General features: G+C 36.9%; 1 protein-coding gene across 5 annotated transcripts in view; it reads right to left on the bottom strand.

Moving 5' to 3' along the window:
* Positions 1-27,676, bottom strand: part of LOC149552499 (calcium-transporting ATPase 5, plasma membrane-type-like) — a 325,070-nt gene that overhangs the window by 33,885 nt on the left and 263,509 nt on the right. For all 5 annotated transcript variants that reach the window (XR_016352944.1, XM_089788076.1, XM_089788075.1 and 2 more), the window contains exons 31-34: positions 17,324-17,455; positions 16,810-16,917; positions 16,604-16,695; positions 16,363-16,514 (exon numbers count right to left, since the gene is read on the bottom strand). Coding sequence is in view for 4 of the 5 variants with exons in the window: in XM_089788076.1 (XP_089644202.1) it covers positions 16,363-16,514; positions 16,604-16,695; positions 16,810-16,917; positions 17,324-17,455 (484 nt within the window). In the remaining variant the exon portion in view is untranslated. The remainder of the gene's footprint in view (positions 1-16,362; positions 16,515-16,603; positions 16,696-16,809; positions 16,918-17,323; positions 17,456-27,676) is intronic.

The following is a 27,676-nucleotide window of genomic DNA, read 5'->3' on the forward strand; positions in this document are numbered from 1 at the left end:
AGGCTGATGACAGGTGTAGGGATGATTCTCAGCAGGCAAATTCATCTTTCCTTCTTACTGCCAAGCTAAAAGTTGATACTTTTGTTCAAGGTGATTCGTGGCTCTACAATGATGGGTATATGCAAAAAGAGCTGGAACATGTAGTTGTTACGAGAGCCCATCTAGAAAGACAAATTGGTAATATTCTTGACAAACTTAAGGAGTATGCACTGGAACTCCGTTAATTAATCAAGGATAGTGGGTAGAGGATGGAGCTTGTTACTTCCAATTTATGTGCTATGGTGGCCAATTTGGGAAAGAAAAGCAATGAGGAGATTATGTCTCCAGATATTGTTGGGGTGAAGAGTCCAGGAGGTCCAAGTAAGAGGACTAGGCAGAGTATGAAGAAAAAGGTTATTGAGGCTCATGTTTCTACCATGGTTGATACTATCCAGAGTACTACGGAGGCAGGCAAGGAGGTAGCGAAGATCCTTAAAGAGCTATTGTAGTTGCTGGTCTGGGTCGCTAGTGTGTTGGTTGCTGGTCCATGCTGTTTTGTTGGTTCTGTGTTTTTATTTCCAGCTTTTTGTTTAAACTTTAGGTTCTAGGTCCTTGTAAAACTTGGGTTTGTTTCTGTTTGGTTTACTCTTGAGGTTTTAGGTCCTTGTAACCCCTGATTTTTTTCATTTTTTTTGGTAAAGAGTTTAGGTTTCAAGTCCTTTTAAAACCTGATGGTGCTTAATGTCGATCTTTAGCTTTTGTTGAAGGGTTTCAGGTCCCTTCAAAACCTGTTTTTTCCTTAATCTAAACTCTAAAAGGCCTTCTATTTGTTGAGTATGACAAAAAGAGAGGAAAAGTGAGAGATAAACTTGAGCTAAGGCTAGAGCTAATAGACTTTTCTTTTCATTTTGCTTACAGATAGACATAGGTTTCATGGATCTTCATCTTTGTTGGCTAAAAATTTTGTACGTCACTGACTACAACTTACAAAATTGTGACTTTAGGCAACATTTCCTTAGATTTCTCTCTCCTCTCAGCAATAGGGGAGGCTCCCTTCTTACTATAGGTGGCTTAAATAAGAACTTAATTGAAATTACAAAAAGGATGGATCTCTTGATCAATCCCTCTTTTTTCAAGAATGATTTGCATACAACTATAATTTTTCAACTTAACAAAAAGTGTTTTATTGCTACAGTAATACCGGTGACCCTGGAATGACTTAAGAACAACCCCAAGGGCAGCAGTTTACTTTTTATATTTTGTGAAACAAAATAGGAGCCCAAAGTCTCTTGCACTTATCTTGAATGAATATTCAAGTAGAATAACCAGCAAGGCACAAAGTCTCTTATTGGATATCCTCAAATTCAATAACAACACTTACAATTGAAGCCCAAAGTCTTCAACTCTAAGTGATTACAGCCACTACTATCTATTACAATTTGTCCTCTTGTAGCACAAAGTTTTCAAAAGTTCAAATTGACTCTGAATGTAATAGGCAGCTCAAAGTCTAAACGATTAAATTCAAATCCCTCTTGATCAAAGCTCCAAAACTCACAATCAATATCCAGAAAATGTCATCACATAACACCTTGAATCAACACAAAGTTTGAAAGCAAGTTTCCTCTTTTATTGAAAGCAAACTAATTTACATTTGAGCACAAAGTCTTAGAGTGCACAATGCAACTTGGCAGAATTTTCTTGCCTTGCCAAAAGATGATTATTTACAATGAGCTCTCATTTATATAGAAAAATAAGAGAAAGTTGGAGGAAAAAGTGGAACAACCTCAACCACCTTGACTTATCTCTAACTAACTACAACTTTATTCAAAGTTGCATGCCTAATATGATTGCAACTTAACTACATGAGCTAGTTGTACAGGTGCATGTTATCCAGTACTTATAACATAGATGTTCTTTACATGTAGCTATCTTACTACTATTCCAGTTAAAGCATATGAAAATCTTATTCGAAGTAGTCACATGCTATCAACCAACTCTCCGAACTTCTGCAAGGACTCACATACAACTTGTTGATGTTAGTTTTGTACCACTACATAACATATAGCAATTGAACACTTGATGTGGGATATCAAACACTCAATTCCTCTTTTGAAAAGTTAATACTCATGAAGACATGAGAAAAACTCCAATGTTTCTTTCACCTGTGGATACTAACTCGGTTATCGATGTGATTTGCTGATAATCACATAGGTGGCCTTACGTTGTTCATTCAAGGATGACTTGGGTTTTGGGATGATGGTGATGATTTTGTATTAGTGTCAGATGATGTTGATGGTGGTGATGATGGAGGGTGCATGTTCAAATGACTTATGCCTTCCTAACTTTCTTCTTCGAAACTTCAATTACTAAACTACTTGCTATTCTACTCCTACTCCTATGAATGGAAAGATTAGCAAATGGATGGGGATCGAATATGATGAAAGCTATCGAGTCGCTCTACCTCCAAAAATGCAATGATTCAAGAGAAAAGACTAGTTTACCACACAAGGCTTCCTAACCAGCCGCTAGGATGCTAGTGGCCTAGTTTATAGATCCCTATCAAACATCCACTAATATCACCATGCAATTATTCATCTACTTCTTACTCTTACTTAGCAACTTTCTCAAAATAAAATCTACTTTAACCACTCCAAAGGAAATCTAATTCTAACTATTAGAAGTAGAAACCATGCAATAACACCAAATGTTCTTAATCACCATGCAAGTCACAACAATGATAAAGAGGCAATTTTGGTATTATCTTAGCAACAATTTTCTCCGACCCTTTACAAATGAGAGCAAATGGCATTATATAGAGGCCAAAATTTACAACCAATGGTAGAGATTAAGAGGCAAAACCGACAATCCAAATTAGATCTGAGAAACCCTAATTAGGGTTGCCACCCCATTGGCCAATGAGAAGATGCCACCTCATCAATGGACCAATGAGAAGGCACCAAAATGGAAGCCAATCAGAATCAGACACCTATCTTACCTAAGAAGAAGGAGAATTTGCCACTTGGGCTTACATCAAATGATCTTCTAATATAACTCTACCCCTTTCTTTCATCTTTTTAGCCAAAGCAATGAACTTGGCTAGCTTGTCGTTGACTTCCTTCATGGGAGGGCAAGGTGTAAGTTTCATCTTGAGCTCAGCTGAATTCATCTTGTTGCTCACTGCTTGCAGTGTTTTTTCATGATCCTTCTCATATTCTTTAGTGTATTTGATAAAGGCATTGAGGGAGGCAAGGGTGCCCAAATGTTTCTTCTTGATGACAACCTTCCCCAACTCATCCAATCTTGATCCAAATTCTGTCTCATTGATGTTTTCCTCTTCGATATCTTCAAAATCAAGCACTCCTAACATCGCTCATCATGGTTGAAATGGAAGTGTCAACGCTTGGGCTATGCTGTGCAATCTCGTTACGTATCTCTTCAAGTATTCTCAATTTGATAGTCAAGGCAACAAACCAAGACTCCACCGTACTCAATCCTCCTTCATCTACCAACTTGGCTCTTTCCAAATATTTCTCTGATAGCTCAATGAATGCATGTAGCCTGGGAATGGCTAAGTCTTTGCCTGAAAGGAAATCCTTCCACTCCCCTTCAAATGTTCTGAATTTGTCTCTAATAGCCACTAATGACCTGAATGTCGAGACAAAGGAAGACAAGAAATTTCGCCCATCTTGGATTGTTTCGTGGATCCAATCCTTGACTTCATGTAACTGAGCCGATATCTCTTCTATGATGCTCTCACTATCTTGAGGAAGGGCTGCCTGGTGCAACTGTTGGATAGGCTCGCAATCTCCAATAACTGTTCTTAGCTTCCAACTTTACAATCTTTTCATTTGCCTTCCTCAACCTTTCTCTGATTGAAGCCATGCCTTCCTGGATCTCCTCACATTCCATGTCATCCATGTTTCTTCCCAAGTTATGTTCAACTATTTCATATACCTAAGCTACAATCTCATCCAATACCTTGTTAACCGTTGGTATAATAATCTGAACTTTTCGACGACCGTCATTGTCGCTCCTGATTACCTTTGCCATTGTTTTTGCAATTTGTTTTTGGCTCTCGCTATCACCTTTTTCTACTAATCCTTGGATATCTTCAACTGTTTGGACAATCACTACCTCGCCTCTTGGCATAAGCATTTGCTTTAACCATAGTGGTGCAGTGCATCTCCCCAAATGCAGATTTGGTTCAATCAGCAATGCATCACCAACGGCCTCGAGTGCCTGGCTTATTTCCTTAATATCAATTGGTCTAACCTCTTCTTCACTAGTGACTATCATATCATCTCCATGTTGGTTCTCCGAGAGAGGAGAGTACTCGGTGCTATCACTATAACCACTTGATTCTAAATTAGAGCTCACCTCTACCGCGGTCCCCTTGTCCACTTGTATTATCTTCTTGGCCTTTGGCCTCAATTATGCTCTCCCTCGACGGTGCTGCATTCTGTTTCTTTGCTGGAGGTTCCTGATGTTCTTTACTTTTCTCCACCTCCAAACTTCTCTTCTTGCTCTTAACTATTTTTTGTTGCTAGCTACTACCTTCACCTTTTTGTCCGATTGACTCTGTTGGACCTTCCTTTGGTTTTATCTTCTCATAAGTAAAGTATACCTTCTGACTTTGTAATTTCCTCAACTTCCCATTGTACCACGACTCAGTGTGTAGATCAACTGTCCTTGTAACTGCCTAAGTAAGGATCTTGATGATCATTCCAATCCACTAGACCCAATTCTATTTGATCCACTGTATCATAATCTTCTCTTAGCACATTTTCATCATCTTCTAGTTGATCGGGAATATCAAGGCCTCTCCATTTGATTGCTCTCATCATGTTCATTGAAAATCTTGAGAAAGCTAGCTTTCTCACATGAAAGTCATCCTGGGCATTGGCCCAAAAATCTGCTATAGTAGGAAAATGTTTAAATATATTTCCATGAGATGCCTTGATAAGACCATCAGGATCGAATCCTTGCCTTGTTCTATACCATCCTAGATGATACCATTCTAATTCTTTCTCTGCAGCTACAAAGGCGATAGGATTGGGGCAGCCATCATTGCCAATTCCAAATGAGAAGGTAATCCTTGTCTCACCTTTAAATTTCATCATTTTATCATAATGCTCAAGTTGCCTAGCCAATTCCATCAAAACTACCTTGTCGGGTGGGTACCTTGGGAGTCTCTTGGGACATACTATGCTTCCTGCTACTCTAATATATGTGAATTGCAAGAATTGAATGAACCAACCCCCATACTTCTTAACTTTTGCTTTTGCTTTTGATGAGAGCCTCTTAGCAGGTGTCCCTTGCAATATCCTTACCATTTTCATGGCAAAGGCGTCACAAAACATCTTATAATCTTTGGCGTTATGCAAATGAAGCTGTGGATAGCACTCATACACCAAACATTACCCCAGCCCATTGCCAATTACTCCCAAGGCCTTAAGTCCAGGATTTTCATACAATCTTGCAATTAAATAGAAAAGATAGGACCCCATATAGAATTGCTTTTGATTTTGTATGGTCCTAAGTTGCAATTCTAAATTTTTGCTTATAATCCTAGCACAATCAAATCTTCTCTTTCCATTCTCAATTTCATCAATAAAATAATACATCCAGTTCTCGAATTACATACCTTGAGCTAAGCCCATGATCCGGTTGAGAAGCACAATGAGATCGCCATACTTTGATTTGAAATCTGACACGGTGAGCCTTGATGACCTGGTAACTCCCTTCTTGCCTTCGTGTAACCAATTTTGCTTTAGGTGAATGACGAAAGCCTCCTGATTATCCTGAAATGACTTGGCCGCCTGATCCATCATTATCACTGTCATGCCTTTGTACTAGGGAATATTAAATGTTTCTTTAACCACTTGTCTACCGATGTTGGCTAATACTCTCTTCCCTTCATAAAAATTTATGGACTTAGTAACAATATCAAATCGGAATGCACACCCCATTACCAATTCCGGACAAGGCAAGGTAGGAGGGAAAGCCGTTGTGTGTACAATTCCGCTTTTGTAGATCTTCTTTGCCATGGGGGATTGTCCTTCCTTCAATCTGTCCTTTAACTGTATCATGTTCATTGTACTGATATTGTTATCACTTATTCGCCTCACTTTCAAGAAGAAGGTGGTCTTAGGCATCATGTCTTCTTTGTCTTTTTTGGTATTCGTTCCCTTAGGGTTTTTGCTTGCACTAACATCTACCATCCTAAACACATATTTCTGCCCCTTCGTTCTAAATGATATGGACGACACTTTATCGATCTCCAACCTTCTTTCTATCGATGGAATCTAGCATATTTCTACCTCTCCAAGTCCTATCTCTACATTTATCAATCTCCAACCTTCAACCTAAGGGTGGGACTACCACTTATTTTTGCCTCTTCATTACCTTAGGATGGACTACATTTATATTTCTCAACTTCAATCCTATGGTGGTCTAGCTTATTTTTGCCTCTCCAAGTGTCCTATCATGAAATCTACATTTATCTCTCCAAACTTCAACCTATCAATGGAATGATGAAGTGGTGGACGATGAATGCAAGAAGAATATAAGGGAAACGAACCAAGCAAGAACAAGGAATAAAATACGCCTTTAAACCAATCTTAACCTCTAAAATGAATAGAACTTTACCTTAAATCTGTCTTTACAAATAACCGAGCCCTCTTCAAGTTCAGATCAGACTTCAGAAATTTTAATCCTCCTTGCAAATAATGATGCGCTAGAAAAAATCAGAATTTTGACTTCCTTGAAATTGCCCACATTTGCCAAAAATCAGACCCTTGGATCACATAGCCTCTTCACCAAGCAAAATCGCCTAAATCTGGAAGTAGAAATTGCAGCCTTTGGAAAGAAAATCAGACCTCAACAAAAATCACCCAAGCAAGAAAAATTTCAGATCTGCCCCAAAATCTGACCTAGGGCAGAAATTTGTCCAAGATAGAAGAAGAAAATGCCGCCAAGCAAGGATAAAATCTACCCAAAAATTGCCTAAATCTGCAAGCTACTCTTCTAGAGAAAAATCGCTCAACACATGAGGAGAAGGAAGATGGAATGAGGAGATGAGAGAGAGGGGAGCCCCTCTTATACCGAAATTTCCATGTCCTTCCAAGCTGGTCGACATGCCCTAGAGGAGAGAAAAATTAAATTAGCATCTTTATTATGGCCCAGATTTAAATGCCATGCTAAAATTACTTAGCTCAAAGTGAAATTAGCCTATTTAATTGCCAGTTATGATCAAAAATTGCAAAATAAAACAAAGAAAGCCTAGGAGATGCCAAAATTTTCATTTAAGAACGTTTTAGCAATTAAAATATCATTAAAATCGAATTTAGCAAGCTAAAATCGATTTTTAGTTTTAATTTACCAACTTCTTTCAACATTTAAAAATCTCCTAAGCAATATTTCAACCAATTTAATAATATTTTGCAATTTAATCCACTTTTAATATTGCAATACAATTTTAATTTTTAACCAAAATAAATCATTTCTCTGGCATTCAAAATCAATTTTCCAATTTTAATTTCACTATCAAAAAATTTCTCTTCACCAAAAAATTCAAGATTTTTCAAAACAATTAAATTTAAATAAGATTTTCATTTAAAAAATGCTCAAGTCTATACAATTATTTCCAATTTTCAAAATCCATCTAAGTCCAAAAATTTGCAATTTTATCCTACCGGGCATTGTTCTAACCATTGAAAATGTTGCCTTTGAAATTTGTTTGGCCTAAAGATAAAATTATATGTTCTGGAAAATCAAGTTAAGACCAAGTGAAGAAAGGAATCCAACTACGTACTTCCTGGTTTGAAAGTGTCGAAAGTGTAAAATTTTCAAATTGAAAACTTTTGGACAACTTCGAAAAAATTCGCTATGGCGATCAAAAAAGGGGGTCCCCAAAATCTTGAGACGATGGTGTGCAAACCTCACAACATCTAGTGACTCCACAGGTGAAATGTTCTTGAACGTTTCAGGAAATAAGTAACTTAGAACAAAAAATCTCAGGATGACCTATCTGAAAATCTATTTACAGACAAGCATTCAACAAGGGAAAGAACTCTCAAGTTGAGCCTAAGCACCCTAACCATGAGTTACTCAAGTGTGTGCAAATGATTTATTCCCCACTCGACAAGAACTTGATAATCTCTGAAATCCATTAAACTTAGCTATTATAATATCCTTACTTCAAAAGCAACTTGGATAGAGAGTCCCACTGCCAGTCAGGCATCTATAGCCCCAACAGAGTTATCGCTATAGCACCATAATCACGATTCTACCTTTAGTGGTTATTTTTATAGCACCGGTAGAGATGATTGCACACCCTTTAACCAAATTTCATCTTTATTTTCACTTTGATTTTGCCTTTTCTTTTTGCATAAATGCTCATTTTTTCTTTTCTCATGATATTTCTGTTTTTTCTTAATCTTTTGTTTGGCTTGCAGGCAATAAAGCTTGCGGAGGGTTTGGAAGACCATAGTGGCAAATTCTCTTTCTTCTCAAGTAGGATAGGTGTCTGATTCTGATTGGCTACCATTTTGGTGCCTTCTCATTGGTTGCTACTTTTCTTTTTTTTCATTGGTCCATTGATGAGGTGGCGTCTTCTCAATGGTTGATGGGATGGCAACCCTAATTAGGGTTTCTAAGATCCAATCTGGATCATTGGTTTTGCCTCTTAATCTCTACTGTTGATAGTAAATTTTGGCCTCTATATAAGGCCATTTGCTCTCATTTGTAAAGGGTCAGAGAAAATTGTTGCTAAGATAATACCAAAATTGCCTCTCTTTATCATTGCTGTGACTTGCATGGTGATTAAGAACATTTGGTGTTATTGCATGGTTTCTACTTCCAATAGTTAGAATTAGATTTCCTTTGGAGTGGTTAAAGTAGATTTTATTTTGAGAAAGTTGCTAAGTAAGAATAAGAAGTAGATGGATAATTGCATGGTGATATTAGTGGATGTTTGATAGGGATCTATAAACTAGGCCACTAGCATCCTAGTGATTGGTTAGGAAGCCTTGTGTGGTAATCTAGTCACTTTCTCCTAAATCATTGCATCTATGGAGGTAGAGCCACTGGTTAGCTTTCATTAGATTCGATCCCTGTCCATTTGCTAATCTTTCCATTCATAAGAGTAGTTGTAGAGCAGTGAATAGTTTAGTATTTGGAGCTTTGAGGAAGTAAGGAGAAGCATCATTGGTAAACACACCCCCATCATCACCATCATAATAAAACCCAAATCATCCTTGAATGAACAACGTGCATCTAATTTTTGACATCAGTTGGCAAGGAGAAAGGTTTTAGTTTTCGTAGCGGATCCGAAAAAGCAAAGCGAAAAAGCAGAGCCGAAAAAGCAGTTCAAAAAAGCAGATCCGAAAAAACAAATCCGAAAAAAGAAAAGCCAAAAGGCATGTCATCTCAGCTACTTATTCCAGGTTCTTTTGGTATTTACATTTGGCAATTGTAGAAGGATACATTTGACAAGTAATATATGTCTTTTTGTTACCAAAGTATTCAGTCATTGTAAACATTGAAGTATTAAAGGGAAATCAACTTAATTCAGCTGTTTAGTTTGTATGCCAAATGTTTGTAAAAACGTCTCATTGCATAGTCATTCATAGGATGCATGCCAAGTGTTTGTGAAAATGCCTCTTGGCTGTAGGTGTACATTTTACATCAGAATTTCATGTACTTGCATTTGTAAAATAATAAAAAGAAGTTGCATATCACTTTGATTTCCAATTAGTTATTTTGCAATCATTTGTATTCATCAATATCATTGGCATTTAAAAATCATAGCAAAACAACAAACATCAGCAAACTGAGGCTGCAAGGGAAGTGTTTGACAAAATTTCTAAGGCAGAAAAATAGGGATAAAACTTCAAAAATTGTCAAGGCACTTTATAGTGGTATCAGAGCAGTTTCTTGCCAGCCTAATTGGGTTATTTCAGATTGAATTCAATTATCAGTATGGCTTTAACAGGAGACAAGGATTTGGAAGAAAGAATGCACAATGTAAAGAAGAAATTAGATTGTCCATTTCAGCGAACAGAGGACTTTCTAAGAACTTTGGAGGAGTTGGAAACTTATTTAGACCAGTTTGATCAGTCAAGACCCAATGCTATGCAAACAACTTTATCTCCAGCATTTGGTTCGTTGGTTAAGTTTCAATTATTAAGACATCATGATGAGGTAATAAGACTTACAGCTCTCTCTTGCATTAGTGAAATCATGAGGATAATAGCTGGCCTTGATTCTTATGACGATCAGATTATGAGAGAGGTACTTCATGCCATGGTAAAAAGCTTCGAAAAGTTGGACAACATCCGGGACCCTTATTTCACAAAGAGGGCAAGATTACTTGAAGTATTTGCAAGGTGTAGATTTGAAAATATTATGCTGGCAATAGGTTGTATTGGTGACATTCGCAGGATGTTTAATACATTTTGGAATATTATGGACGAGTTTCATCCCAGCAGGGTATTGGCATTGATGCACTCCATCATGTTCACAATCTTGTTTGAGGAGGAGGATGAAATTTCTAAACTTTTGGCAGAAGACTTATGGTATGTTTGGACAAAAGAGAGGAATTTGTCACCTATGGCATGTACGTGGTTAAAGAGCCTGATTGATAGGCCTAAGGATCGTACCTTCCCTATGACAGGCAGAAACTTGTATGAGGAGTTTAACAAGCATGTGGATTCGATACAGGGAGACATTAGCACATCTTTAGGTAATGGTTTATTTGCATCATCTTCACAGGCAGAAGGGGTTACAGATGTTGTGCAGGTTGAGCTAGTTGCATCAGAAGGTGATATCACAGGCACACCAGATTGTATGATTGACACAAATAGTGATTCCAGTACAGTTGGGCTGGATAAAGTTACATTAGTTGAGGATACTGTCATGTTTGAGGATAGTACAGTTGATCAGAAAGTGAGCATTCAGGACTTTGCAGAAAATGAGTATCAGGCATAGTTGGATGCTTCTTCACATGAGATGGAGGCTAGTAGCTCTTCACTTGGTTTGGCAAGCCAGCTGAAGACAAGCGACAAGGATATTGTCGCGACTTTATCTCATCATGACAGGATACATGGATTGATTGAGAATCACATTTGGATGATTCAACTGTAGGAGAGACATAAAGGAGTCACAACAGGTTCTTGTGACGACTTACAGCAGATCAAGGAAGGCATGGAAGCAATGAAGGTACGTTACATACACGTACTTTCAGATTGCGATCATCTCCTTAATCTTGTGGGCATCTATTCAGATGCATTGAAGAAGAAGAGGAGGTCGACTGATTTTCTCATGAGTTGGAAGATACTCGAAATTCCTTGATGTATACTCAGTTGGCTCTCCAGGATTTTGAGAGACATGTGGACAAGCTTCGTCTCGAGGTGAGTTTAGTTCAGGAGTTAACGCATATGGTAGGGACTTAGTTTTCTTTTACAGTTGGGTCACATGTTGATGATGATATGAGTATGTCTAGCATTCACATTCCGGATTCAGAGATTGTAGACAGGTGCGTGAAGTCGGTATTGTTCACATTACTCAGGTGAGAAGTTTACTTGAATTGCTAGTTGGTAACCGTTCATGGATTAGATGTTGGGATCCTTATCTTAGTACTTGGGATCGTTTTGACTGGAGATATCTATCATTCTTTGGTAGTAGTATCTGTTGCACCATCATGGACTTGATTAGTAGTTTGCCAGGTGTAGTTCTCATCCATGCCAACAGCTTGTTTGATGCTGGAATTAGTTTTTATACACCTGTGTTGGGCATTGTTCATGTATCCAATCGACCATTCTTGTTGGAATGGGTTGATGATCTCTCAGATATGACAAAGTTTACAAAAGAGTCCCAGGATCTGATTATTACAGATGACACCCAGGGGGATGTTGTGGATAGTTTTGAGAACTTAGTCTCCTCAACAGTTTCTTTTGATACAGAGGTTTTTGATGTTGATGCTTCAGTCGCTCCGTTTGATGATACGAGTTCAGCAGTTGGTTTGCAAAATTTGGATGGTAGTATTACAGATGATAGTTATTCTGAGGTTACTCCTTTGGACAGTGTACCAAGCATAGAGTTTAGGAGTTTGACCAGCCAGCACAATCATGTGTCTAGTCAGCTAAGAGTTAGTGAGCGAGACATTTCTATTGCTTGCGAGCATTTCGATGCTGCTCATCAGTTGTTAGCAGTTTATGGATGGGGTTCTCCTACTAGTGATGAGTAGGGAAGCAGTTATCTTTCCTTGACAGAGATCCACTCTTTATGGGAGGCTATCCGGATTCTGAGACAAAATTATATGCAGTTGGTAGCCGATAGAGATTATCTTATGGAGTGGGGCAGTACAGCATATGATGCATTACTGGTCAAGGAAGATGAGGTGAATGAGCTTACTCAGCAGCTCGAGGTGACTTCTGAGTTCCTTGAGAGTACACAGTTGGCTTTTGAGGAGTCATATTTTCATTTGGCTGAGGTGACCATGGAGTTAGAGCGACTTCAGTCTTTACCAGATTCTGTAGAGTCACAGACCGCGATGTTTGGTGATCCGAGGATGTCCATGGTCAAGGTTGATAGAGGCAGTAGAGATGAGGATATATCTGTCCTTGATACCAGTATTGGCATGTTTGGTTCATTTCCATTGGAGGTAGGATCAATTGAGTTGGGCCCTGCAACTGAGCATGGTGGTATGTTTGACTTGGTGGTGGTCTCTACTACGGACGGCAAGGAGACTAGTGATGTTGTATCAGAGATCATGTGTGATGTTGGTGAGCCGGTAGTTGGCATGGTTCCTACTAGTGACACTACCCCCTTGGCAATGTCTTCGGAAGTAGTAGTTAGTTTCGGTTTGGTTGGTGATCAGTGGCAGTGGGTTGCATCACCTGTGTATGGCGAGCTGTCGACTGAGGTTAGTTCTTTTAATCAGCATTATACTACAGGGTATGTTCATCAGTTTGCACTGGATCTAGGTGTTGAGGACTTGATGGCCATCAGATTTGGTTTGGGTTCTAGTTCTTGCTATTTATCATGTGATGACTATTCGCCATTAGTGATGCATGGGAGTTATGGTTATGTGATAGTGGCTGGTGATTTACAGAGTTGTGCTGATTGCAGTAGGTGTACAATGTGTGGATTCTCTGTATTTGGTGTAGTTTCATGTGGGAGTGGTCATCATTGTAGCAGAGTTGGAGTGTGCGTTCCGCATAACACGATGGGTTGTGTGGATGGTGTTGGCAGTTTGAGTTGCCCACTCTACTTGGGTTTTGATGTTTTGAGAGTTTGTGTCTCGTGGGTTTTTGACTGTGGCAGTAGTGGATTTGGAGTTCAGTTGTGCAATGGTTCACGATCCATTCATGGTGTCCTCTTGGTTATATTTCAGAGGTTGTCGCTAGAGCCTACGTTGACTGACAATAGTATGGTTCATGACTACATTTGGGATCCAGGTGGATTGACTGATTTTTTGTTTGGCCATTCTTTGGGAACAAGCAATTTCAGGAAAGGTGGACTGTAATGTCCCCTTTTTGACAGGCACCAGCTACTTGTTTTTTTTAGCGTTTAATTTTCCCCGAAGGCTAAAAAGGGAAGAAATAAAGGGGAAAAAATATATTAGATTAATTACTTATAAGGTTATTAAAAATAAAATATTAAAAAGTAACCTTATATTGAATTAATTTAATATTAAAGTGACTAAAGTAATAAAATATCAAAAATGCACTTAATAGAATAAAGTAATAGATTATTCTAGAAGTTTCTTGAAGTTACTTATGAATTCTTTATAAGGAGCCTTTGGGGGGGCATTTGACACATCTTGAGTTGTATATTCATCTATTGTGCTGAGAGCCTTAGTGCTTGCATACTTGCCTGAGGGTTTGAAGACTCTAAGGTGCCAATTTCGGTTGCGAGATATCAACCCTAGTTGGGAGTGGAGGAATTGGTATTCAGCCAATTCATTTGTGATTAATTGGGAGATAATATTCAGTGATTTTTGTTCAACCCGTGCATCTAATTTTTGACATCAGTTGGCAAGGAGAAAGGTTTCAGTTTTCGTAGTGGATCCGAAAAAGAAAAGCGAAAAAGAAGAGCTGAAAAAGCAGTTCAAAAAAGCAGATCCGAAAAAGCAGTCTCAAAAAGAAAAGTGAAAAAGCAGAGCCGAAAAAGCAATCCGAAAAAGCAGATCCGAAAAAAGCAAAGCCAAAAAGCATGTCATCTCAGCGACTTATTCCAGGTTCTTTTGGTATTTACATTTGGCAATTGTAGAAGGATACATTTGACAAGTAATATATGTCTTTTTGTTACCAAAGTATTCAGTCATTGTAAACATTGAAGTATTGAAGGGAAATCAACTTAATTCAGCTATTTAGTTTGTATGCCAAATATTTGTAAAAACGTCTCATTGCATAGTCATTCATAGGATGCATACCAAGTGTTTGTGAAAATACCTCTTGGCTGTAGGTGTGCATTTTACATCAGAATTTCATGTACTTGCATTTGGAAAATAATAAAAATAAGTTGCATATCACTTTGATTTCCAATTAGTTATTTTGCAATCATTTGTATTCATCAATATCATTGGCATTTAAAAATCATAGCAAAACAACAAACATCAGCAAACTGAGGCTGCAAGGGAAGTGTTTGACAAAATTCCTAAGGCAAAAAAACAGGGATAAAACTTCAAAAATTGTCAAGGCACTTTACAGAAGAATTTAATTATTCTCCGGTTTTATCCTATATATTGTATTCTTTGCAATACTGTTATCACTACTATCAGTGATAAGTCATATCACAGGGAAGTAATATGACATAGCATCATGTGTTCGATGATACCACATGCTAAGAAGATTCAGATAGGTATAGAGTATCAATCTATGCTTATTCATCATAATTGATGATGCTAGATATGTTATCTCTCAGTATGATTATCAAGTTAAGAGGGAGTGTTAAATCTGTAACTTTGATATAATACTGATCTCATTGCACAAGATCTTATAGATCTATTCTTGCATGGAAGACCTATATATTTGTTCCTTGTTTAGGCATGATCAGCATCTCCCTTGGATTATTGCATTTGAGTTTTGAACTTAACTAATATTTGTTAGTTTGATTAAACAAAAGCTATTACTCCTTGATGCCGATTATGAGAAAACATTATAGGGCCGACCCAGATAGGGTCATGTCCCTTCAAGGGACATGCCCTTTGGTTACCTTATTTATATGGGGTATGGTTGTAGTTAAAGAACACACAAATAACATACGGTCTGCTCCTTTAAGCAATTCTGCCCTATATGAATACTTGCAGAGATAAAACATTTCAGAATAATATTTATATCATTGACATCACTTCATACAAGTCTGAATCATAAAAGATCATCTTCAGCAAGCATTAAAGAAGGTATTATCTGAGTCTGATCATACAGAATTTGGAGAAACTTTACAATAGGAGGCTTAAGAGCTTGGTGAGGAGCAACATGTTTTGGGTTGATTCCAAATACATCATCATCATAAAACTTGTTTACGCAATAATCAAATACGAGGACTCCAATGTTCCAAGTTTAGAAAGGTGTATGAGATGATTCGTAACATGCTTGGAAAAATGAAGGCTACTATTGAAAAAATAGACCCACTTCGTGGTTCTATGAAAATCAGAGCCAGATAAGCTTTTCTTTACAAAATTTAAAATGAATGATAAGTTTCTAGCTACATTTTATACCCTCTCAGCTCAGTACTTACAAATTTGTGCATATAGCCACAATGCCTTTCACAAGATTACACCGGTGAATTGACATCGTCGAATTGATATGTAGACCGAACTGAAAATTTAGTAATAAACATCATATCTATTTCATATTCTACCTCACTTTTGGCCGATCAATAATCATGGGGTTGTCATTAACATCTTTATTCTACTCATTGAAGAAATATATTGGATGTCTGAGAATCTTGATTTTCATTAGCATTGAGGGTCCAAAGATTCCTTTTGTGTGATGGCCCAATCCTTTTTCTGATAATTCATGATTCTACACATTTTTTTGTAATGGTACCTATGCTACATTAGATAATATATGTGAATCCAAATCTGGGTAAGCATTATTGGGATTTTTAGTCTGCTCATTCATAAAATACCAAACTAAATGAAGATAGTTAGGCCCATGGGGTTGGAAGCTAGTTGAGCAAGTGCATGAGATGAAACCCTTAAGTTATTCTATAGCTACCATTTTACAGAAAGGAAATATAAACCAAATTTCTGGGAAGTTGTATAAGAAGTTGGTTGGCAAATGAAAAATCAGAGATTATCAAATTTAGACCTACTTAAATAGGAAAAATTATTATGTACCTCAGTACATGCCATGTGACATTTTCAGAACATACCTGTAGGTTGTTCAATATCAAGCTGTTCATTGGAAGATTGCCGATATGGATTTGGATCTTCTCTGCTTCTACGCTTCCTCTTGACTTTGTGGGTGGTTATGAATGGTTTATTTGGTACATTAATTAGCTTGAGAAGATATCCAATTGGCAAGCTGTTTATAATGCATTTAGCTCTGTTAAACTAAGAAATAGGACACCAGTAATAACTAAATTCAATCTAGTAATTGCAGTTAATACAGACCTCAGAAATCCGATTCCTATAGAAATAAACCAGTATTTCCATGAAAGTTTTGTTGTTTTAGCAAATTTATTCAGGAATTCAACCATTATAACCTGCATTATTTTAAAAACCTTTAGGTTTTCTCCCATAGAGCTGAATAATACAAAAAAGTCATAGATTATGTTACTAGCTTTTTGGGTAAAGGTGCAAGTGGAAAGAAAACAGACCTGAAATATGATACTGAGAACAGTAACAGAAACAAACATATGGTTCTTGAGTATCCCTGTGAAGATGTTGAACTCTTCTGGCTTGCGTGCATTGATCTCATTGAATAACTGTAGACAACCATTTTAGATTGTAATAAATACAGAAGTAAATTTTTCGCACCAGATTCTAAACACTCATATCTGTCATTGGCAGTTGTGATCACTCTAATGGTAATGGAAAATAAAATCTGGGGGAATCTTGATCTCTACAAGTTTGAAAATTAGTCCACTATTGTGTAATGCTAGAATTTGATAACAAATGGGATAGGAATCCAAACAGGGAAGGAACAAATAGTATTCCAAACAGGGAAGGAGCAAACCCACTTACTGCAACACTATACTTGAATCACTATGTACTGTGGTATGACTGATACCAAACATGGGCACCTTCAACAATATGATTTAAAAAATGCCATGAGAGGGGATTAGATCCCTTTAGTTCCTATTTTCTATCTAAAGCAATATGGGAATTAACCTGGCAAAACACAAAGGTGTTGAAAATGATGGTATCTCTGAGTATATCTTTTCTGTCTTTTGTTCCATCCAACCTTAGCAGATCAATTCCTTTGTAGTAAAGAGTTAACAGCACTGTAAGTTGGAAAGAAGCCTGCATACCACATTTCATCAAAAACCAGGGCTATTCAACAAAAAGAACTCTATTATAGCTAAATTTTCAAGTAAAATAAAATCATGAAAAAAAAGTAGTATTATTTCTTGATCAGTGTATATACAGACAATTATTGTGTTGCAGACCAACAAGATCCATGTTAAACAGAACTAGAATATAATGTCTGCAACTCGATGCCACAGGATGCTAAGAAATCAATCTGTTTATTATCCAGCATTCCAATAGAAAAACATTGCACAAATGCAAGGATATTTATTGCAGGCTACTGAGTCCCTCAAAATTGTTTGGAAATAGGGGATAAAGCCTCAATATTGTAACTATATTATTTTATATAAAAGTGAGAGCTTTCTATATCATAAATAACAAATTTACAACAATTAATAATATACATAACAAATTATTGGGGACGCAATAGGAATTAAAGCCTCAAAATATTGTAACTACATTATTTTATATAAAAGTGAGTGCTTTAATAGATTATAAATTATTAACTAACAACTATATAACAATAAAACTACAACAGATATAGATCCATTTTCACGTTTGAAGCAAAATATGAGAATTTCAAAAGACATGGTTCAAGCAAAAAAGTCTTTGGCATCCAGCATGTGGTATTCTGCATCAGTCACCTTGGGATATGTTTCTCACTAACAACTTTTTTAATACCCATCCAAACTACACAAATAAGGTCCTACGTAAGTGTAAATTTTCTTGACAAAGTTAATTACCTGTGTACTTGAAATTCAGAGAGAGTTAGACCTCAGCATGCATGAGGCTGACAGTCAGGCAGTGAGAATCCAGAGTATATTCTACTAGTGACATCTATGTGAACACTGGCTGCATAGACCCAGATCTTCATCCAGCTTATTCAAGGAGACTGGTTAATTAAATTGAATAATTACACACATTAATATGTTTCTATAGGTCAGCTAAGACGGTGCCCTAGACTCATCAATAAGAGATCTATAGTTCTTGTCAACATAAAACTCCATTCCTGGCGAAGGTCTACAAGGGTATCATTATTATTGTCTAATAAAGTTATTTATTTCCATTTAATAAAAATCCAAATGTTTCAATGGTTCAACTAAGTCTAACATGCAAACAGCTGCAAGTTGTCCAACCAAAGTAAATATGTGCCTCTTTGACAGTTATTAATTTTAAGCCCTTCACCTAGGCCTAATCACCAAGGATATTTTAAGCCTACAAATTCTAATGCAATGATCTTCCTAGGATAACCACAAAATCCTCAAATCAAAGCAAGAAAACTGAACTCATCAATAGAGAACTATCAAAGAATGCAAGGAAAGAAATCAACAACAAGAAAAGAAAATGCTAAGCACTCCCCTTTGTAGCATTTTTTCATTGCTCATTACTCTCCTTTAGAATAGAAGTAGTGTTACCCTAAAAAAATCTGCAAGCACAATATTACACTGATAAAAAGAAAGATCATGAAGTCTGGTTAAAGAAAATATCGAGGAGCATCAAATTTATATATTTGGAATGAGAGAAATGAACGGTTGATGTCCTCGATTTTGACATCACAAAATTGAGGCAAACTATGCAATTTTATCATGAATTTGTAGGTAGAGCCTCTTTGTTTTTAACATATTAATAAAGTGTCATTAAGACAATTCCTTATCCTTGGATTGTACACTATAACTTTGTTAGTGCATTTCTTTTGGAAGTTACCGTCAAGTTTAATCCCCAACGTTTGCAAAAAAGAGTTTTTCTTCTCTGATTGTAGATGCTTGATTTTTGGTTAACTTTCATGTTTTTTGTGTTTTTCTTGTTGTAAATAGTTTTGAGTCTTGCTTTTGCCTTATGTTAATAGCCCTTGCAATCCCACTTGTTTCATACTAACTTAGGCCTCAAACAGAATTGCCTAGCTCAAGTTATGAAGGAAAAGGTGGGGGTTTTAAGTTCGACAACACTTCGTAACAAAAAAACCTCCAAAAGTGAGTTTTATATCGGTAAATGCACGAGGTAAAATTACATTTTATATTTCAAGGGTATTTTGAAATCCGTTTTGAAATTTTAGCTCATTTTGAGTTGATTTGATCATACTTTTTAATGTTTTATGAAATTTAGCCTTTTTAAGTCTATTTTCATGTTACTTTTTTAAAAACTATAGTTATTTATTAAATTTAATTACATGAGACATTAAAAATGCATAATGGTGGGGTTTCATATATCAACATGCTAAACACCTATTAAAACGCCACTGCCAATAAATTAAGTTCTAAAAACATATGTGGCCTTTTCAAATACAATAATATGATATTTAATCATTGAAGTGATTATAAGTGGGAAAATTGAATTGAAAAACACGTGTTTTGTGTTTTTACAGTTTATTAGTTAGTTAAATGCATATGGGGGGGAATTTCAAGCCAAAAGCACATCCAGTTGCAAAAGTATGTGTTTTTCTTCCTCAAAAATGCGTCATTACTTCTTTATAATGGGTTTCTAAATGTGTTTATGCATGTAGTGGGCTTTTTGGATTCCAAAACACATGCTTTGCAATCCTAAAAGCACGCCATTATTCATGCTAGTGTTAAAATGCATAAAGGTGGCAATTTTTGGTCCCAAAGCACATGCTTTTGACACTCAAAACCATATCTTTACTCACAAACGCATGTGTTTTGAGACAATGGTGATTTTGGTGCAAATGTGGCACTTTTTAGCTCATAAACACATGCTTTTGGCTTTGAAAAGTCCACTTTTCTGGCGTTTTTCTTCAAAAATTGGATTTTGCAACAATGAATCACTCATATCTTGGTCAATAATTGATGGAATTTGAAGATCTTTAGGTCATTTTTGCATGAAATTGTCCAATGATCACATTTAAATACTCAAAAGTGGAGTTTATTGAGGTTTTAGCTCATTTCATAACCTCTCTAGGGCACGCTTTTGCCTTAAAATGCTTTAGATTTGAGCATTTGTCTTCATCAAATCAGCAACTATTTGACTCAAGGTAAGTTCTAAAGCATTTCCTATCACTCTTACCTTCCATACAAGTCTTTCAAATCACATTCTATGATTTGGATGCCATTTCCAATATGCTTTGCATTTTGCACATGCTTGGTCAAAACAGTTGCTAAAATGGTACAATTTTTATCGCGAACTTCCTACACTTGTCAAGCAACAGATTTTGACTCAAGAATGCATTCATTTGGCAAAGATTGAGTGAAGATTTGAAATCTATATATGCTTCTTTGCTGCAATCTTTTCTAAGTCCAAAACTCTTGGATTTGCTTCAAATTTGCACAAACATTTGAAGAGACTTATTTTGTTTTCGGAGGAAAGAGGTAAAGTCTCTTGTGACTTTCGTAAGCAGAAGTTGTATATATGTGTTCTTTTGTTTTTATTTGCAAATATCTTCATTTCATTTTCAGATTTGCATTGTTTTTGTGTATTATGTGCTCCTATCTTCCGTCTAAATTCTCCAAGTTGCATATGGAAGTACATCACCTTATTTGTATGTGTACTCAGGATTAAAAACCCATTCATGAAGGAGACTATCAAAGAAAGTGAACTCATTTATCACGTGCTTGCCATGTCCCCAAATTTTAATGTAATTTTTTGAATTTAATTAATTAATTAACTAGTCCCAGAATTTAAATAATATAGAGACCTTTAATTAGTTACTTTAATTAATTAATATGGGGCCCAAGTTAATATCTGTATTTGTGGTTCCGATTGATTAAATATATCTCAGGCCTATTTTTATTTTTATTTCCGTTGGTAAGTGTTGCCATCGCTTATCTTTGTACACCCTCGGAAAGGCTTTCCCTGACGGGTATTTAAGCACGGCTTGTAGGCAGTCGTAGATATGCATTCTGATTATTTATTTTGTACTGTGAATTCCCATTGGGATTCTCTATTGTTCGTCATTTCAGAAGTGAAAGATCTTCCCTACTTGGCTTATTTGATTTCGGTGGGATTCAACCCTCACCTTATTCTGTTCCATGTAATATTTCGCTCGGATCTGGTAAATTAGAGCACCATCTTTGGCAAATCTAATTGAAGGTTATGTGTGTTCTAATCTCCATTGTTGAGTCTATATGTGAAATATCATTATTAATTGGTGCAAGTGTGTATCTAGCTGGTCTTTGGTTTCCTGCAAGGTGTTTGTGTTTAATAAATTGCATCTTTCATTACCAACGGCGTTATCGAACTTCTTTGTTTTCCTCCATCCCATAATTATCTTTACTTCACCGAACAACCTCCTTCTATATCACCGTACAAACATATGGCCTCAACACACCACCATGTTTCCACACCTCCCTTTCGACCTCCAATTTGTCCATATCGTATGACTATCCTTCTCATTGTATGACCTCACTATCTCCATTCCGAACAATTGCCCCTCCACCTCCACCGTACGTCCACCTGTTCCCTTGTCACCATATGACCCTTTAATCCACTACTGTATGGTCACCTAAAGACCACCATACGGTCACTTGTTCCTACACCGTACGACTTCTCACTACCTGCTCCTTGTCGTATGGCCTCCTTGTGCTCCAACATTGCAATACGACCTCACTCCATTGTGCATCGCCACCCAGAGACTACCGTATGATCTCCATTTATACATTTGACCTGAAGCACTGGCCACCCAAAGCACTAAGGGAGAACCACTTGAAGCACATGACAAGACTACCTAAGCATACTACAAGACTTCATAAGGAAACTCTAGAACAGAACATTATAGTGGTATCGGAGTAGAAACCTTTCGGGAGTATCTCCGAAACTTTTGGGAACATACCAAAACCATTCGAGAGCATTTCCAAAACTTTCAGGAACATTACCGAAACCATTCGGAACATTACAGTGCTTTTGCATCCAAAAACCCCACTTTCATGCTTGCATACACTCCATTCATACTTTTCATATTGCTGCCACATGACTTAAACACTTGTGATGGTGGTTGCTTGCATATACATCCATGTTTACTTCTAATGAGAACACACAACTTTATTATAAGTATACATCTTTCTATGCATTTCTCATGCATAAAGCTTGTTGTCCGAATGTGCTTTTGACTTCCAAAAACTCATTTTGGGTTCTTTCCACCATATAAACACATACTTTGAGCTTCAACCCATATATCTACTCGTTCGAAAAGTTACTAGCCATACTACATATGTCAAAATCCCAAACTCCATACTTGTACATCAAAGCCATGCAATGGACCCATCTAGGCTTGAAAGACCATATTATGGCTTTTTTTGGAAACTCAATAACAGCATGCATAATTCGAGACATGCAAAGAAGAAAGAGGGACACAAGGCAAGAATGATCACATAATAGAGCCTAGAATGAGATGAAAGAATGATTGCATGCATAAAATGTTTTCAAGAAGGAGATCGAATGAAACAAATTATGTGTTTTTCAAAAGACAACCACTATTGTAAAGTAGAGCGATTAAGGATTCAAGTTCATGTTCTAGATCAAGATGCTTCCACCAAACCTAAGTAGATCAACCATTGAGCATCCTATAGTAACATGAAGACAAAAAAATGATGTAGCAAGCACTTAGAATATTTTCATCATGTATTTGTAATTGATATATTACATGTAGTAGAAAAAGATGTAATTGCATGATATCACATGCAAAGTTGTAACGTGTAATCAAGTTGCAACTGCATAGGCATGCAATTTTGAATAAGTCAAAGTTAATTAGGAGTTTTTTTTTGAATAAGTCAATGATGTAGGAGCATCCTGGGTTGCCTTGTTATCTTGCTCATTTTGTTCACTCTTCATTAACCTAGTTACCCAGTGTTCGCCAAGTGACTCTTCATTAACCTAGTTACCCAGTGTTCGCCAAGTGACTCTTCATTAACCTAGTTACCCAGTGTTCGCCAAGTGACTCTTCATTAACCGAGTTACCCAGTGTTCGCCAAGTGACTCTTCATTAACCGAGTTACCCAATGTTCGCCAAGTGACTCTTCATTAACCTAGTTATCCAGTGTTCGCCAAGTGACTCTTCATTAACCGAGTTACTCAGTGTTCGCCAAGTGAATCTTCATTAACCTAGTTACCCAGTGTTCGCCAAGTGACTCTTCATTAACCTAGTTACCCAGTGTTCGCCAAGTGACTCTTCATTAACCTAGTTACCCAGTGTACGCCAAGTGACTCTTCATTAACCAAGTTACCCAGTGCAGGCCAAGTGACTCTTCATTAACTGAGTTACCCAATGTACGCCAAGTGATTCTTCATTTGCTGAGTTACCTAGTGTATGCCAAGTGACTCTTCATTAATCGAGTTACCCAGTGTATGCCAAGCGACTCTTCATTCGCCGAGTTACCCAGTGTACGCTGAGCATCAACATTTGAATGTGATTTCTGCGAGCCGACTTGTGGGATTTATTTTGTTCGCGACATTTATGTTAAGGTATTCTCTTGGGATGTGTCCAGACCGTTGTTGGGTCGGCCTTCCTCTTATGTAATGTTCTAGAATAATCTGTAAGCCATTTTGGCAAGTATATATAGTGTTTAGGCTTAGAGTTAGGTAGGTTTTTGGGGAAGAAGATTAGAGAGCAGAACTAAAAGTGCAAATTTGCAGTTGGATCACTGAATGTGAATGTATTTGTAATTGGCTGTAACTCAGAAGGCCTTACAGCTGGGCATGTATGAAGATATTTTGATGAATCAATAAAAGTATTTCACTCTTCTTCCTCCTTTGCTTGCTGTTCTTTGTGTTCGCTTTTGTTGTGTTAACTCTTGCAGGGTGGTTTGGATAGCTGGGTGAGCCTTTGGCCCTAGTTATTCACCCTTTGCCTGCGTTAGTTGGTATCAAAGCCTGAGGTTCGTCCTTGTGGAGATTGGATCGTGTAGAACCCTGATTTGGGTTTGGTTGTAGGGTGGCAAATCTGCGGATTCGACCTATAACTTGCAAAGGGTTACGACCTTGCAAGAACCTAATTTGTAAAGATGGTTCGTGGTAGAGGAAATAATGTTGATAATGCTATATTGGATCAGTTGAGACAAATTGCAGCTAGATTAGATGTTGTGGAGACAACCCAGAGGAGAGGAGCACATCTTAATGATGTAAGTGATGATGAAGCAGCAACACCAAACTATAATCCAGAACTTGAAGAAGATCAAGATGAGGAAAGATTGTTGCAAATATTGTCTAGGGTAAATTCAAAGCCTATTGTAGAAGTTGTTCCTTATGATGGAAAATTGGACACCAATACTATGTTGGATTGGATCTCTGATATGGAGAAGTTCTTTGAGTATGAAAACACTCTTGATAATAGAAAGGTGAAGATTGCAGTCACTAGGTTGAAAGGTCATGCATCACTATGGTGGGAGCACTTGCAAATTGATAGACAAAGGAGAGGAAAGGAGAAGATTAGAACTTGGCCAAAGATGGTGAACAAGGTAAAGAACAAATCCCTTCCTGCTGATTACCAAGTTAGCTTGTTGAGAAAGATGCAAAATTTGAAGCAAAAAGACATGACTATGAAAGAGTATACTGAGGAATTCTATAGACTAGACATCAAATCTGAACATGTGGATGATGATGTTGAGAAAATTGCAAGGTACATTAATGGATTGAGATCTGGAATACAAGATGAGATAAGTTTTGTGAAGTTGGAAAGTGTGGAAAAAGCATACCAGTATGCCTTGAAGGTTGAGGAGATCTTGACAAAGAAGCATGAACAAAGACAAAGAGGTAGTAGTGGCAGATTCTAGAGAGGTAAAAGTAGAGCTTATGGTGAAGGTGGCCGATCTGAAAGTTCTGTGCAGGATAAAGGCAAATCTGAATGGAAGAATGATGACAAAGGCAAGACCGAATGGAAAAGTGGTAATTCTTACCGAGGAGGCACTAGTTCTTTAATTCCTATTCTAGAGGTGGATTTCATGGTAATTGTTTTAGATGTGGTAAAGAGGGACATAGATCTTTTGAATGTAGATCCTCTGAAAGTAGGCAAGGTAATAGAAATTCTATGATTCAAGAAGATGATGAGGGTTCACCAAGTGGACCTGAGGCTGGAGAAAATTTGATGATGAGAAGAACTTTATGTAATAAGGAAGGTGATGAGAAACCTGTTTTAAGGAGAAGTCTTTTCAAGACAAGATGTAAGATGGCTAGAAAATGTTGTAAAGTGATCATTGACAGTGAAAGTTCTACAAATCTGGCATCAGAAGAGCTGGTTACAAAGTTGCAATTGCAAAGGCTAAAACATCCCAAACCTTATCATGTTTCATGGATCAAAGATGAGCATAAGATATTGGTAAGTGAGCAATGCCTTGTGAAGTTCAAAATTGAACATTACTTTGATGAAGTTTTGTGTGATATTATGCCCATGGATTGTTGTCATATTTTGTTAGGTAGACCTTGGCAATATGATAGATATGTTGTACATGATGGAAGATTGAATCAATATACTCTTTGGGTAAATGGGAAGAAACAAATATTGTTGCCTTTGATTGAAAATCCAGATGAGGTTAATTGTACTGCTATAAAAATTTGCATGGTTAATGGGAAACAATTTGAAAAGGAAATGAAAAAGAATCAAGTCTATTTTGCTATAATTCCAAGAAAACCGAGTAGTGTTAACCGAGTGCTAGTCAGTGGTGACCGAATGACAGATGGTAGGATTGACTGAGTGCCAGAAGAAATTGCAGAATTGTTGAATGAGTATAAAGAAATTATTGCTGATGATATTCTTGATGGTTTACCTCCAATAAGAAGTATAAGTCATTGTATGGATCTGATCCCTGGAGCTAGTTTGCCAAACAAAGCACCATATAGATTGACACCTGGAGAGAATGAAGAACTTAACAGATAAGTGCATGAGTTGTTGTAGAAAGGTTTGATCAGAGAATGCTTGAGTCCATGTGTTGTACCTGCTGTATTAGCACCTAAAAAGAATGGACAATGGAGAATGTGTACTGATTCTAGAGCCATTAACAAGATAACAGTGAAATATAGGTTTCCTATGCCAAGGATGGATGACATAATGGATTGTTTGAGTGGAGCAAATTATTTTACCAAGATTGATCTGAAGTGTGGCTATCATCAGATCAGAATTAGAGAAGGTGATGAATGGAAGATTGTTTTCAAGACAAAAGATGGTCTGTATGAATGGTTGGTTATGCCTTTTGGTTTGACTAATGCACCTAGTACTTTCATGAGGTTGATGAATGAAGTTCTGAAAAGATTCTTGGGTAAGTTTGTGATTGTTTATTTGGATGATATTTTGATATTCAACAAGACTAAGGAAGAACATCTTGAGCATATTAGATAAGTATTGTAGAGGTTGAAAGAGGAAAAGTTGTTGATTAATCTGAAAAAGTCTTATTTTATGCAAGAGGAGATTGTGTATTTGGGATTTGTGATTTCAGCTGATGGATTGAGGATGGATCCTGAGAAGGTTAAAACAATTTTGGAATGGCCTACACTTGAGAATGTGGGCAAGGTAAGATCATTTCATGTTTGACTAGTTTTTACAGAAAGTTTATAAAGAATTTCATTGCTGTTTGTAATGCTATGACTGAAACAATGAGGGGAGATAAAAAGGAATTCAAGTGGACACATGGAGCTGATAAGAGTTTTGAGACTTTTAAACAAAAGGTTGCTGAATTACCTGTATTGGCCTTACTTGATTTCAACAAAGTATTTCAAGTTGAATGTGATGCAAGTGGTAATGCAATAGGAGCTGTTTTTAGTCAAGAAGGTAAGCCTGTTGCTTTCTTTAGTGAAAAGTTGAACGATGCTAAAAGGAAGTATTTTGTGTATGATCAAGAATTTTATGCCATTGTTCAAGCATTGAAAAAATGGAGACATTATTTGATTCCTAAGGAGTTTGTGTTATATACTAATCATAAAGTTTTACAATACTTGGGAAGTCAACATAAATTGAATCAAAGACATATAAAGTGAGTTGAGTACTTGCAAAGTTTTACATTTGTGATTAAGCATGAGAGTGGAGTTACTAACAGAGTTGCTGATGCATTAAGTAGAAGACGTTCTTTGTTGACTGAAATGAAGGTTGAAGTTCTTGGTTTTGATGAAATGAAGAATTGTATAATGTTGATCCTGATTTTTCTGAGGCGTGAAGAGAGTGCAGAGCACCAAATCTGATAGACCACATAAGTAAGTACGATGAATATTTCATTCAAGAAGGTATGTTGTTCAAAGGTATTCAGTTGTGTATTCCTAGAAGTCCTATGAGGTTGAATTTGATTA

This window comes from Cupressus sempervirens, chromosome 6 (assembly GCF_028749045.1).
Source record: "Cupressus sempervirens isolate cs-2001-9-10 chromosome 6, ASM2874904v1, whole genome shotgun sequence".
Taxonomy (NCBI): Eukaryota; Viridiplantae; Streptophyta; class Pinopsida; order Cupressales; family Cupressaceae; genus Cupressus; species Cupressus sempervirens.